The sequence below is a fragment of the Podarcis muralis genome, chromosome 17 (assembly GCF_964188315.1).
Source record: "Podarcis muralis chromosome 17, rPodMur119.hap1.1, whole genome shotgun sequence".
In the NCBI taxonomy this organism is placed as follows: domain Eukaryota; kingdom Metazoa; phylum Chordata; class Lepidosauria; order Squamata; family Lacertidae; genus Podarcis; species Podarcis muralis.
The window spans coordinates 37,301,675-37,316,005 of NC_135671.1; the positions used below are offsets into that span (position 1 = coordinate 37,301,675).

Consider the following 14,331-nt stretch of genomic DNA (forward strand, 5'->3'; position numbering starts at 1 on the left):
CTACCCATTATATGATCTACCCTTACTGAATCCATGTTTTGAGACAATACTTTTTGAATCAATTTCTCATACAAGCAACTCTTAACTTGCACGGGGGTTATGCTCTGGGGATATTGCCTAAAGCCAAAATTGTGTATAGTCCAAGCACGTTGGGTTCCAATTGGATTCAGTGGTGGATGGGACTGCTAAAGTCTCATTCCACCTCTTTTTGATTATTATTTTTGTCCAGTGTGTAAAGCTGAACGTGAACAAGTTAAATGTGCATAAATTGCAAGTAAATTGCAAAGTAGAAAACAGAACACTTTTAATTCATCTGATCTTTTATTGAACCAACTTCCTGTTCATAAAGAGCTCTAAGTAACTGGAAGGTATGCATGTGTCTTCAACAACAGAAGAGAATCTAATAAAATGAATTTTTGTAGTTCTCATTTTACAGTGCCAGAACAGTGAATTGCTTCAGGAAACTAATGTTTTCACAAAAAACCATATCACATCTATTTCAACGAGTCTTCACTCGGGGATAAAAATTACCAGACACAGGAACCAATATTGGATACTTCTGTTTAGCAAGACCAAAAACAGTTAAATCTGCCATTATGCAGAAGGCAGTTTTTAAAAAAAATGTGAAAGAAAAGGATTCCATCCTAAATAGATGCTAAATAGATTCCAAAAAACAATGTGAGCATAGTGGTCAGCTGCAAACTTGCACTAGAATTACACATTTAGCTGTTAATGCTGCTGCTAACTAAAGCTTTCAGAGGAGAGAGCAACCTTCATGCTGTTCCTACGTGACTTTTTTTTTCTTATCTAATTTCCAACCAACAGGGAGGTAATTTCCTTTTGAAAAGACACACACATGCTGGAAAGAAGCACTAAGAAGTTCTTCCAATGGACTGGCACTCAGTTCCAATACTTATGGCAGCCATTCAGAAAGGAAGACAATCAGGTCAAGGAGAGCCATTCCTCCTCACACTGCTGCCTCTGTCCCCCTCCGTGGGGAGTCACCTGCCGCCACCACACGTCTCTTCCTTCTCTGAGGAGCAGCAGGAATTCTGTACACTGTACCTTTCACTGCCACCTCAGTGTCTTCTGAGATCTGCAACCACTGTTCTTGCTCCTCTGGCCAAGAATCAGTGTCCGAGGTGAGGGCATGAAATTGATTTTGTAGTTCTGGAGATACAGTATGGCTCCTGACAGTCAATTTAAATAAGGCATGAGTGATCACGCCCAGGGGTTGTATTCAACAAATTTTCATTCAGAGTAGACCCACCATGACTAACTTAGGTCGATTAATTTCTTGCACCTACTTCATATAAAGGTTAGATGAATACAGCCCCAAGTTTCCCTCCCACAAAAGAGGCACCATTGGCATATCAGCTTAAACTGGGCAAACTCTGCCACCTGATCATCCTGAATCAAAGCCAGGTCCAGGAGCATTCCCAGGCTGTGGACCTGATTTTTCATGGTGAGTCTAATCCCATCCCAAACAAGCTGCATCACTATCCCAGGATTACTAGTCCAATCAACCAAAAACACCTCGATCTTGTCTGGATTAAATCTCACTTAGTCTGCTACCACCAAGAAGAGGATTAAATCCCAATTTGTTAACTGATGTTTGATCCTACACACCAGGTCAACATGCTCTCCTTGATAGAAAAGGACATTTAGCTTACTGATGACTCCACGCCCCCAACTCTCCAGACAATCCCTTCCAGTTACGTAGATGCTATACATCAAGATGGAAATCTGTGGAATGCCATAAACCAAGCCGCCTTGAGCGTCTTGTTGAAAGGTGTGTGTGTGTTTACTCTTTTATTTATAAATACATATATAAATAAACCAGTAGAGGTTAGTGCTCACTGAGACTGATAGGGCAGAAGGTAGGGAGGTAGACATAACGTGGAGCCACCACAGAGAAGTCCCACCTATGCACCACCACCTTCTGAACTTTTTCAGGTAGACATAATTAATCAGGAAGTAATGAATTAATTGGAGTGTGTGAAGTAAGGATGGATGGAACACACAATTCATTCTCCCTCCCATGTGCTGTGGTCCCAGGTCCTGATCATGTTGCTACAGTGATAGCTGGGGGGGGGGGGGTTGAGATGGAACTCAACGGAACTCAGCTTCAGCACCTCTCAGGTGGGTGCCATTGCATTGTAAGAGAACAAGGGAGTTCCAGCACCTCTTTTTCTAGAAAAATAGCACTAGTGACATTTGACATTTTTTCATGCAATCACAAGTAATGTATTTAGATGTAGAATGATGCAGGGCTACCTTTTATAAAGGGTCACTACTAGAAAGTATGGAAGCATAGCATGGGAGTGGGGAGCCTATTATTATTTATTATTATTATTTATTAAATTTGTATATTGCAAAATACATAATAAAAAAGAACAAAAACAAACCAATAATCCCTCCTCCCACAACACGTTTAAAAGAGTATCAGATCTCAATCAGCCAAAGGTCTGGTTGAAGAGGAACATTTTCACCTGGCGCTTAAAGGTGTATAATGGCTTAAAACGTAAGCCAATCATTGAAAGGCAGGTATGAAATGTTATAAATGAATAAATTCATGAGAACAAACATCTTTAAGGCAAATTGGCTTTTGACGGTTTATTATGTTTTGTATATTCTGCTGGATGCCGCCCAAATGGGCAGGTTATAAATAATAATATTAATAATATTAATAATAATAATAATAATAATAATAATAATAATAATAATAAGGCACCAACTGAACCTTCCTGAGGAGAGCATTCCACAAATGAGGAGCCACTGCAGAAAAGGCCCATTCTCATGTTACCACCCTCTGGACCTCTCCTGGAGAAGGCACACTAAGAAGGACCTCAGAGTATGATCTCAGGGTCCAAGTAAGTTAAATGATCCTCCAGACTCCCAATTCCCATCCAGCTCCTATCAGCCTCAACAAACTCACTCAGTGATCAGGAATTTATTTATATATTTCAGAAAATTAAGTTCCACTCAATCACAGTTGTCTCTAAGTGACTGTGGTTATGTGCATCTTTGGAACATGAAAAATAACAGTTGCTATGGTGACCTGTCCTTGGGATCACAAAGGGCAGGAAGAGTTTTAAAAAAACCTTATTTTAATATATCCTGCTTATTGAGGAACTTCCTCCACAGAGCAGTTTATTATTTCCAATAAAAACCAACTCTACCTGTTAATAAAATATAAAAATACAATGCAGCTAAAAAAAAGTGATGGGAAAATGCATTGAAAAGTGTGGGACAGCAATTGTTTGATGCAATGTCATATAACCTCTATTCAAATCAATCATTCAAAACGAATGCTCAATAAACAGCCCATCTCATCTAACCTCCCCCCGAAAATGTGCAAACAAATCAGGACAAATGCTCAATAAACAGGCTATCTGGAAGTGATCTAGGTCTGACATTCATGTATAAAACATCTTTTAATCTTGTCAGTGCTGGGATGTATATTTGACTTAATTACTTCCTTACCTGCAATGCACACAAGGAAAGAGGAATTAGCATGGAAAGTTTCTGGGGCAAACTTTGAAATGGATTTAAAATAGATTCTGACTGTAAAGTGGGCAATGAGTTATTACGGCTGATAAAGTTAAAGCAACCCCAGCAAAAGCTGAGCAGATGCAGTCTAGCATTAATCATCTCTAAGCCCCAGAATGATCACAAGTACCAAAAGATTTGACTAAAGGTTATGCAGCACTTCTCATACTGCAATTTTCAAGAAGCCTTACATCTTCTTGCAAATATGTCATCCACTTTTTATTGATGGGGCACAGAAAAAGGATACATTCCAGTCACACAGCAAAGTAATAGAAAGTCCAAGAATAAAACCCAGGTCTCCTGACAATGTTCTACCCTCAAACAATTTGGGCAGGGATAGCAAAAGCATTCTTCACAGAGAGGTGGCCAGCTATGGAATCTGCTACCACAGCAAGAGTTCAGAGCTAAAATGCCTTCATCTATATTTTAAGAAAAGCGCCTATATAAACTTTGTAGACCAACAATACTTGGAGTTGATTCACGACCAAGATCTGGGGTCAAACACATTCCTTAAGCTTGAGGACTAGAAATTACTTTCATTCAGTAATTGATGAGTTAAAAATATAGCTAGTAACATTTTTCATAAACACAACAAGTTTAATTCTGATGCTTCCAATAGGGCTTACTTTGAAATAAATATATTTAAAAGTAGGTCTAAGTAACAAACATACCAACTGAAATTCTCACATATCGTATTTATTGTTTTGATATTGTACCCAAACAAACAGCCCTGCTAAATTACTCTTTTAATGTGCTCAGGACAATGCTGGAGGAAAGAATATAGATTGCGGTGCTGGATCAATGCGTGTTGTAACTGATAAGGCTACAAATATGGCACAGCATAAGCTTTGCTTTAAACTCAGCCAGCACTGCAGAGGAGCTGTTTAGATAGATGGCATGGAAAATTCTGATGAGCTTAGGCTAAACTAGCTGTGGAGGAGATTAAACCAATTATTAGGCATTCAGTAGTTATTCCACCACCCACTGATGGGTATATGGGGGCGGGTGAGGGAACAACCACACACTGTTTTTTGAATCATAGCTACTCAAATCAATTTTCCATTACAAAGAAAATGCAAGCAATGACCTGGCTTGCTTTAAAATGGTGCTTTCCCTCTGAATGGTCTTTCTAATGCATTCACCTGCTATTCACATAATATGCTTAGTCCTCTATTACAGTCTATCTGTTCCAAAGCAGGACAACTATGGGGGCACAATAGAATCAGAGAGTTGGAAAGTTGGAAGGGACCCCGAGGTTCATGAGAGCCAGTGTGGTGTAGTGGTTAAGAGCGGTAGTCTCGTAATCTGGGGAACTGGGTTCGATTCCCCGCTCCTCCACATGCAGCTGCTGGGTGACCTTGGGCCAGTCACACTTCTCTGAAGTCTCTCAGCCCCACTCACCTCACAGAGTGTTTGTTGTGGGGGAGGAAGGGAAAGGAGAATGTGAGCCGCTTTGAGACTCCTGAAGGGGAGTGAAAGGCGGGATATCAAATCCAAACAAACTCTTCTTCATCTGGTCCAACCCCACATCCAGTTTATTATTACAGAACAAGTAAATAAACTACCTTTGACAACAGAGATGCCAAACATTTTAAGAGTCCTGCTGGATCAGGATTAGGGCCCACCTAGTCAAGCAGCCTGTTTCCCAGAGTAGCCAAGTATCTGTTTCCAAGAAATTTGCTAGCAGGCAACAGCTCTCCCACTTTCCTTCAGCAACAGGTTTTTGAACCTGGAAGTTCCTTTAAGCTATAATGGCTAATAGCCTCTGATAGGCCCATTCACCAGGAATTTGTCTAATCCCTTTTTAATATCCTCACCCCAAAGTCTACTTGTGTCTTGTTTGCTGCCACCTCCAGAATGCTTTGCTGGCATAAGTGAGTACAGTGGCAAGATGTAAAGAATAGAATTTCTGCATCTTTCATTGTTTTGAGTTTTTTGTCATCCCTGCTCCTTCCAAAATGCCACCTTTTACACACAACTATTAAAGTTACAGGCTGCACCCCCCGTCAAGTGAATAAATAAAAATACTTTAGTAAATGTAGAAATAATCAGAATATTTGAAATTGAAATTCTCGGGGCGGTCATTTGGATGGTGTATGTTGTGGCGCTTTCTAGCGACGCAACTGGCAATCCAACTGAGCGATAGGCGTGGCTTCTGCCAACTGACCAGTCACATCACAGGTAGTTTGGTTCTGGAAGCTTCTCATAGTTTCCAGCATTTTCTCCTGAAAGCAAGCACCTGCAGGGCCTGTGTAGAAACAAATGGAAGTTTCTCACAGGCTATTTATACGGCAGAAAGCCCTCAGGCTTTGTCAATGATATAGTTCAGTTTATTCAAGTTCAGAATTCAGATCGGTGCAGAGTTCATAGCTTACGTTTGTTGTTGTTATGGTCAGAGGGGGGTGTAATTTAAAGTAATTTTAAAGAACTGTTGTTGAGACATTTCATTCTGAATCTGCTAGACAGAGCCAGACAGAGGATGATGGCAGATGGGTGTCCTGCCCCCCCCCCCCATAAATCCTGGCTACGCCCATGGTTACAGGAACCTTTCCCTTTGTAAAAACTGGTCATCCTGTGGCAGGAATATTGTCTGAAACTTGGCAAAGAGCACTACAAATGAACTGCACACAAAATGTTTCACCTGCATTTGGAAAAAAAGCATCTTGTGACACTCACACCAGCCATAACACCACGGCCCACTTGCAGCTCTATCCTGTTGGCAAGCATAGCAACCAAGGGGCAAAAGTGGTGGTGCTTAACAGACCTGGAAGGAAGCAAAGACTTAAGAATGAATGTGGACACATGGGCATGAGCAACATCAGCAGAACTACTGGCTGTAAAGAGAAGTGAGTGACAACACTAGACCTGGAGAAGAAGAAGCAAATTTTTAAAGAACCCAGAGGTAGCTAAGAGTGCTCCCCTTATGTTAATGGACTTCAGCTCCCATCTGCCTCAGGCAGCACAGCTAATGGTTGGAAATGATAGGAGTTGTAGTCCAACAACATCTAGAGCACACCAATTTGGCTACTTCTGCATCATTATTCATCCATCCCTCAGCAATGTTTCCATACACATGATGCCAACATTTTGATGAGGCCTTTTCCTAAAATAATCCTAGGGACAAGTTCTATCTGAATAGGACAGAACAGAAGTGGAGGAGGAGGCAGGAGCCTAAAGTAAGGGTCAAGATATAGCAAAGGACAGAAGCTATGGAACCAAGAGATGGATAGAAGGCAAAAGCAAAGAGGGGGGGGGGGAGGGAAAGAAATGTAGGCAATGTCTAGTTGAGAATGGAAATTGAGGCAAGCACTTTTCTGAGCAATTAGTGTATACTCCAACTTTATGGCCACATTTCAACATACACTTCCATCACTGGGAGAACATCCCACTAAGATAATAGTCTGAAGGTACATGATACTTCAACTCCTAAATTAGAGGAAACCACCTATTAATAGTGTCTGCTTAGGAAACAACTCAGAAACCGTATGTAAACCATGTATTTATAAGCAATTATTTCCCGTGCTTACTTATAAATAAATATTGATTAGTCAGTTGGTTTGTGAACTGGTGAAAAAAAGAAATTCCTTGCTATTTGAGATACTCTCAATATTATACATTATAAAAGTCTGTATGAAGTAATACCAACTCAGGTGAGATCCTATCATAGGCAAGGAATGTAGCCAAGGGGTGCTGAAATTCAGTGCTTTAAAAAATGTACTGAAGCCACAACAAATCCCAGTTCTGTTGACAATTTGCATAAATTTACTTAACATGTGTACTTTATTTGGTGCAGTTTATTTATTGGGGGGGGGGGGCAAGCACTGCATGATTGGATGTTTTCCCAGTTTATGACATGAACTGAGTAAAAGGTGTCAAAATTGTTAACACTTCAGAAGTGGCAATGAAAGTGCAGGAGGCAGAAGTAGTGGAAAGACCTGTGGCCCAACAATTGCAGATTATCTCTGGCTTCTAAGAATTTAGCAGAAATAGCAATACAGTGGTACCTCGGGTTAAGTACTTAATTTGTTCCGGAGGTCCGTTCTTAACCTGAAACTGTTCTTAACCTGAAGCACCACTTTAGCTAATGGGGCCTCCTGCTGCTGCTGCTGCCGCCACGCTGCCGGAGCATGATTTCTGTTCTCATCCTGAAGCAAAGTTCTTAACCCGAGGTACTATTTCTGGGTTAGTGGAGTCTGTAACCTGAAACGTCTGTAACCTGAAGCATATGTAACCCGAGGTACCACTGTATATTTTTATCTGTAACAATGAAGACTAGTAACTTGTTCTTTTAAAAAATGCAAGCCAGGTTTCTCAAGATTCCATACAAGTTGCTAGTTTCTGCATTAGAAGCCTCTGCAGTATGACCACTTTAGTCATGTAGGTTTCTGGATATCCCAAAATGTACCTCTCAAAAGCTGGACAAAGTTAGCCCTTCTGAAACCAGACAGACACATGAATGACTGATGGAACTCATCTACACTAACCTGCAATTCACACCAAGCGACTTCTACCCAGGTTTCTGTATCCAGGCCCTTGAACACTGTTTTGAAGGCCCCTCTCCCCAGCTCAATGTCAAATTTCAGAAACCTTCCTCCAGGCGATGTAGCCACAGCCTTCATCTCGGCCTCCTCTTCTATTTCTTTCTTGGTTCTTTCCTTTGAAGCTTCCAAATTCACCTTCGAGCCATGCTCACATCTGGCCTCCTGGCCTGCCACCAGACCGCTGGAAGAAAGATGAGCCACCCTCTGGTCACCCACCACAAACTGCTCCTGTTCATCCTTTGGAGTGGGTTCCAAGGCCTTTTCATCCTCCATTATCTCCACACTCTTTCGGAAAAACCTTTTCCTCTCTGTAATTGCCCCAGAGGCAGGTGTGTTGACATCCTCCTTGGTCCTGGTCTCCATGGTCAAAGGGGCAACAGCAGAGGAGTCCCTACCTTCCAAAGAGACTCCATCAGGTTTCTCTGATTCCTCTGTGCTGGCTGATTCACCAGAGTCCGTAGCCATGACACAGCAGAGCCTTGGCACTTCGATATGTTAAGTGTTTCCCTTCCTCTTCACTTCAGGCACATCATGAGTAACAGCAATGTTACCAGGACTTATTTCCTCTCAGATTATCATAAGATTCCCATGGCAACCTGTAACAAGAAGGAGGGGAGGGAAAACAGGATCATTTTAGAAAGTGAAATACGAAGCAGCCAGCCACCAGCCAATGCAGCTTTCACTTAATTAATCTGGTCTTCCTTAATCCCAACAACACAAACCTGTTTGCTCTTCCTCTTTTTTGCTGAAACTTTATTATTGCTTTAAACTCAATGAGAGTTACATGCAATATAGATCAAATCATACACAATAATGGCTTCAATATATTCTGTTACATCAAGTATACTGTATACAAAAGCACTGATTGTTTGACGTACCAAAAGAACTTGCTGACCTAGGTATCTCCCCTCCCCTCCTACTCAACTATTGTAAATTAGTTCACCCAGTTGCCAAAGCCGAACTAATGCTAACATTCTCAAATACACCTTTCCTGTTGGTCATCTCTCACTTTATTATTTGTATTATGAAGTACTGCATTCACCTAAACAAATATCAAAATTCCAATTCTTGTTGGATGCTTAGAAAGGCCAGTGAATATTGTGGCCTCACACCGGGGACTATATAAAAACATTTTTTCAAGCCTACCTCCATGCAAAAAACTTTCAAACAGAAAGAAATTAGGAAGTATGTACATACACACACAGGAATCATATTGCTTCCACTGGGTCATACAAGGGAGCAAGGAACAGAACCCCCAGAATGTTGATCAAAAATCCTAATACTGTACTGCCATTTATCTGAGGCAGTGTATGTATCTAAATTGACATATGCTGCCTCAGAACAACAGAAAGCAGCTAACAGCTTTTCTTAGACACCACTCCCCTTATGTCCTGCCCTTACCACAATTGCTCCTTATAAATTAACTGAAAGAAGTACTTCTATTCTCATGTTATGAATGTGCATTGTGGATGCTTAATAATTAAGTCCGGATAAACTGGTATTTCCTGCTAGCATGTTGTATTATGAAGGTAGCACTGTGGCCACAGTGCTTGGGATTTTGAATGCGGTTTTGAGGCTTTTTTTAACAGCTTTCAAATGTAAAAAAGAAAAAAAATCAATTGTTCAATGGAAATGCATTTAATCAGCTAGCATACAACAACAACAAAGCTTCAAGCAAATGGATGAGTTAATGGACTCCCTTTAAAACCCTCTAGATACTTGCAGTCATGTGCCAAGTTTATTTACAAATATGTACTGTACTGCAACAAAGGCACATCTATTTGGCTTCCCTTCACCTTACTTTGTAACCAGCTCATCAAAGGCTTTTAAATATATAATTTGTTTCTGAAATAATTCGGTCCAACCATGCTGTTTTATCAAAGTTTAATCTTGGGGAAGTAGGGAAGACAATGTATTCATTTTAAACAGAGCTGGCTGAAACCTCGTGGTTCATTCAGCAGCTAAGTAGAATGTACCTGACAGAAGGCTCCAATGAAGCTACTATCACAGCATGTCCACGGGAAACTATTCTGCAGTTCTCCTGAGCATCTTTTAAAGACAAAAAGTATCTGGTCCCTGCTAGATAAATATTCCTTTGAGAAAGCATGTTTTGAATGTGAGCTTTCAGTATGGGAAGAAATATAACACAAGGGGGGGAAAGAAAACAAATATTTGAACCATCTCACAAAGCAAGCGTGGGTTAAAGCATTCTTTTCCGTCAACAATCTCAGTTCACTTTTGAGCAGCATTTCATAATTACAGACCAGGTAAAAATATTCCGCTGAAGTATATTTCAAAGACTCAGAAATAAAAAGCAACCTTCCTTTTTAGTAATCTCATAAATAGTCCTGGAGGACACCAGGCTGGGGAAGTCTGGTTTATCCCAAGCAGGAAACTGGGGACAGTAGAATCATCAAATGACAAGCCATTAAAAGGAGCCAGTGGTGTGCTGATTAACAGTGGTGGACTAGGACTGGGGGACCAGGGTTCAAATTCCCACTCAACCAGAAAGTTTACTGGGTGATTTGGAGTTTGTCCCCATCTTTCAGCCTAATCTATCTCACAGGATTGCTGTGAGTATAAAATGGGGAGGAGGGAACTATGTGTGCCTCCTTGAGCTCCTCTGAGAATAATGAGATATAAATGTAATAAATAAATAAATATGTGTGCTGAAGATGGATAAGAAAATTGTACTGGAGTCTAAATGAATTCTGTCTTTACTGAAGAAACTTTTGGAGAGCTACCTGTACCTGAACAACTGTGTTGGCAGATTGCATCAGAGTAACTATGTCAAATATTTTTAGATGTGGCTTTAGTACTGATTGTCAAGTTCAAAACTGGCAACTTATTGAAGCTGGATGGCATTCACCCAGAGTTAAAAGGAACTCAAGTATGAAATTGCTGATCTTTTACAAAAAGTATGTGACTTATCACTAAGTTATATATTTGAACTGGAAGGTAGTCAAAGCAATGCCAGTTTTTTTAAAGGTAGACCAAGGATATTACAGACTTGTCAGTCTACTTCTGTCTTAAAGGTAAAGGTAAAGGGACCCCTGACCATTAGGTCCAGTCGCGGACAACTCTGAGGTTGCAGCACTCATCTCGCTTTACTGGCCGAGGGAGCCAGCGTACAGCTTCCGGGTTATGTTGCCAACATGACTAAGCTGCTTCTGGCGAACCAGAGCAGCGCACGGAAACACCGTTTACCTTCCTGCTGGAGCAGTACCTATCTATCTACTTGCAATTTGATGTGCTTTTGAACTGCAAGGTGGGCAGGAGCCGGGACTGAACAATGGGAGCTCACCCTGTCGCGGGGATTCAAACCACCGACCTTCTGATCGGCAAGCCTTCTGTCTTAGGTGGCTGATAAACAGCATTATTAAAGACAGTGTTATTAAGCTATAGCAGAACATATAATACAAAAAGAAATGTTTGTAAAAAGAAGTATTTGCTTCACCAGATATTGAGAGGTCTTTCAGCTTGTTGCTAAACATGTAGCTAGAACTATAATCAAGCCATTATTAAATTGGATTTTCAAAAATCATCTGACAAAATATCTCAAAATATCTAGGATTTGTGGCAACCTTTGCCAGCAGGTCCGCCACCACCATGTTATGGCTAGGAAATGATTAGTGATACTCAGATCAACACAGCGGATACATTATATCAAAGAAGCCAGTGAAATTCTATCAATATCTCATTTATGTAGCTCTGCTCTCTTTATGCAATCAAAAGGCTAAAAGAAATTCTAAATTCAAATATGCTATGAAAATTAATCATAACAACCTGCCCACTCTGTAACAATAAATGTTATTAATAGCTACCCCAGCACCACCAAAAAGACAAGATGGGGCAAAATGTGAATGAATTCACAGGTGCAACTTTGCTGCCAAGGTCATTAGCAAAAATGGTACTAAGCGTATATGCTAACAGGTGCAGACATATGACATATGATCAACAGTTCACCCTTGAGGCCAAAAGCCAGCTGAGCCAGTGACATTCCCATGGTGACTCTTAACTGCGGAGAAGGCCCAGCTTGTATACACAAATGCTAGTTTTAAAAAGGTTCATTGTTTTTGTTCTTTTTTAAATCAACTACTTCATTTGCTCACAACGTCATTTTAGAAAACAAAGACTATGTGATCACGGAAATGTTGGGGGCAATTTAATGTTTTTACTTATTCGGGGTTCAATTTTGTTTTACCTTTTAGACATCCCAACCTTGGAGACTGTGGTTGGGTTACAGCGCACTGAGCCCACAAATTAGCCAGACTAAAACTAGTAGAACAGATAAAAAAAATACTGAGAGAAAGCACTGGCTATCTGTCTTGTCTTCAAGTAATAAAATGCAATTTAACAGCTATAACTTGGGAGGAAAATACTTAAAACAAAATTGAAGAAATTATCTAGACTTGAATACAGTGGAGAATGGCCAAGGTTATAATTGGCCACAACTGAAAGCAAGTCAGCAGTAGACAGGATTGCCAAAAAACGCATTTTGGGTTCATCTCCTTTAACATAATGCTATATTTAAGCCATAGGAAGCAGCAATACTGACCTTGTTTAGCACTGCTTAGGTCTCAGCTAATAATAATAATAGTGATTTTATTATTTGTATGCTGCCCATCTGACTGGGTTGCCTCAGCCACTCAAGGTGGCTCCCAACAGAGTATGAAAAACACAATAAAACATCAAACATTAAAAACTTCCCTAAACAGGGCTAAAGTAATGCTATCTAGCATTGGTAACCATATTTTATAAAATATGCCAATAAACATATATTTTAAATATGGTTGCCAATGAGAAGAGGGAGTGACAGGCTTGAGTTGCAGTAGGCTGAAGGTGGATATCAGAAAACTCTTCCATATTATAAAAATAGTTGGGCACTAGAATGAGTCGTCCAGAGAAGTTATGCAATCATCTTCCTTAACCTTAAAAAAATGGTAGAACAATTGAAACCTACAATTGCAGAGACTTCAACTGGATAATCCTCAAGGTCCCATTCAACTCTATACAGAAAAACAATAATAATGCTGTTTCCACCTATGACTATCTAATCCATCATATCTCTTCTGGCACTGAATGCTTCTGGATTAACTTCTGACTCACATTAAAGAAACCTGGGCAGGGTAACAAATGGCCAGACAGCAGATTCCCCTTCCCTGATCCATGATTCTTCAAAACCTTAGCCATCTAATAGAACAGATTCAGTTTTAAGATTAATCATATCTGTAATCTGAATAATGCACATAAATATTTTGGAACAGAGTCTCTAGCTATCATGGGTATAAAGCTTTGCAGGGTGGAGGAAGGGTTGCAGTAAAGAGATCTGAGATCTCAGAGTCTTCTGTGACAGACGAGAAAGGCCAGTCCAGAAAATTTTCTTTTGAGGAAGTTTGTTGGGTGGGCTTGGCCATACAATTATAATACAAATGATCAACACGTTCAGTGTCAGAAACGAATCTCTAACAACCACAGTAACTGAAATTGCCTTAGCGTCAAAATGATTTCTACATTGGTTCCTACTTCTAAGTCTCTGATGAGGAAACAACAGTCATAGTTGATGCTGAACTTTGTTTCAGAACAGCATTCATAGATGGAAGAGGTTACAGTTTTACCGACAGAGAAAAATAAAGATTCTGGTTAACAAACCAGCACATCTATAAAGTTAAAAAGAGCCAGCTCACAAGTTTTGGCTACCTTCCACAATCAGACAAGCTATGAACATAGATGTATAGTAGCTGTTAGCCAGAAATTAGATGTAGGATTGGTTTTTGGCTAAGTCAAAAAGTGATTGAAGCTTAAGCCACTTTAAATAAGCTGTCCAGCATGAATGAAAGCAGCAGCAGCATAGGAACTAAGGGTTTTAGATGCAAGCCAGGAGCTCACCTTAGCCATGAACTCACTGGGTGGCTGCTGAGAAGACACTCTCAACTTCAGCCCCTCATATTTATTAGAATAACTTTGATAACATATAGAAAGGAGGCTCAACACTAAGAAAGCACTATCTAAATGACTATTAATATTTTATGGGAAGAAGAAGAAGAATATGAAACCACAGTGTATTTTGTTCTTTAAAAACTCCATTATTATTAGTATCATCATCATCATTAACGTTTCTAAAAACAAAGGGTGAAATAAAACGTTGCCATTTTGCTCACAGAATGGCTTTTGACCCACCTGAGGTGTCTACTAACGTTAGGCAAGGAGAGGTGATTTTTGACAATTTGCCCTTCCC

The 14,331-nt window shown here is 40.2% G+C and overlaps 1 protein-coding gene across 18 annotated transcripts in view; it reads right to left on the reverse strand.

The window, feature by feature from the left end:
* Positions 1–14,331, reverse strand: part of WNK3 (WNK lysine deficient protein kinase 3) — an 86,903-nt gene that overhangs the window by 65,291 nt on the left and 7,281 nt on the right. For all 18 annotated transcript variants that reach the window (XM_077921639.1, XM_077921637.1, XM_077921648.1 and 15 more), the window contains one exon: positions 8,037–8,689. In XM_077921639.1, coding sequence (XP_077777765.1) covers positions 8,037–8,558 — 522 coding nt within the window. In that variant the 5' untranslated portion in view covers positions 8,559–8,689. The remainder of the gene's footprint in view (positions 1–8,036; positions 8,690–14,331) is intronic.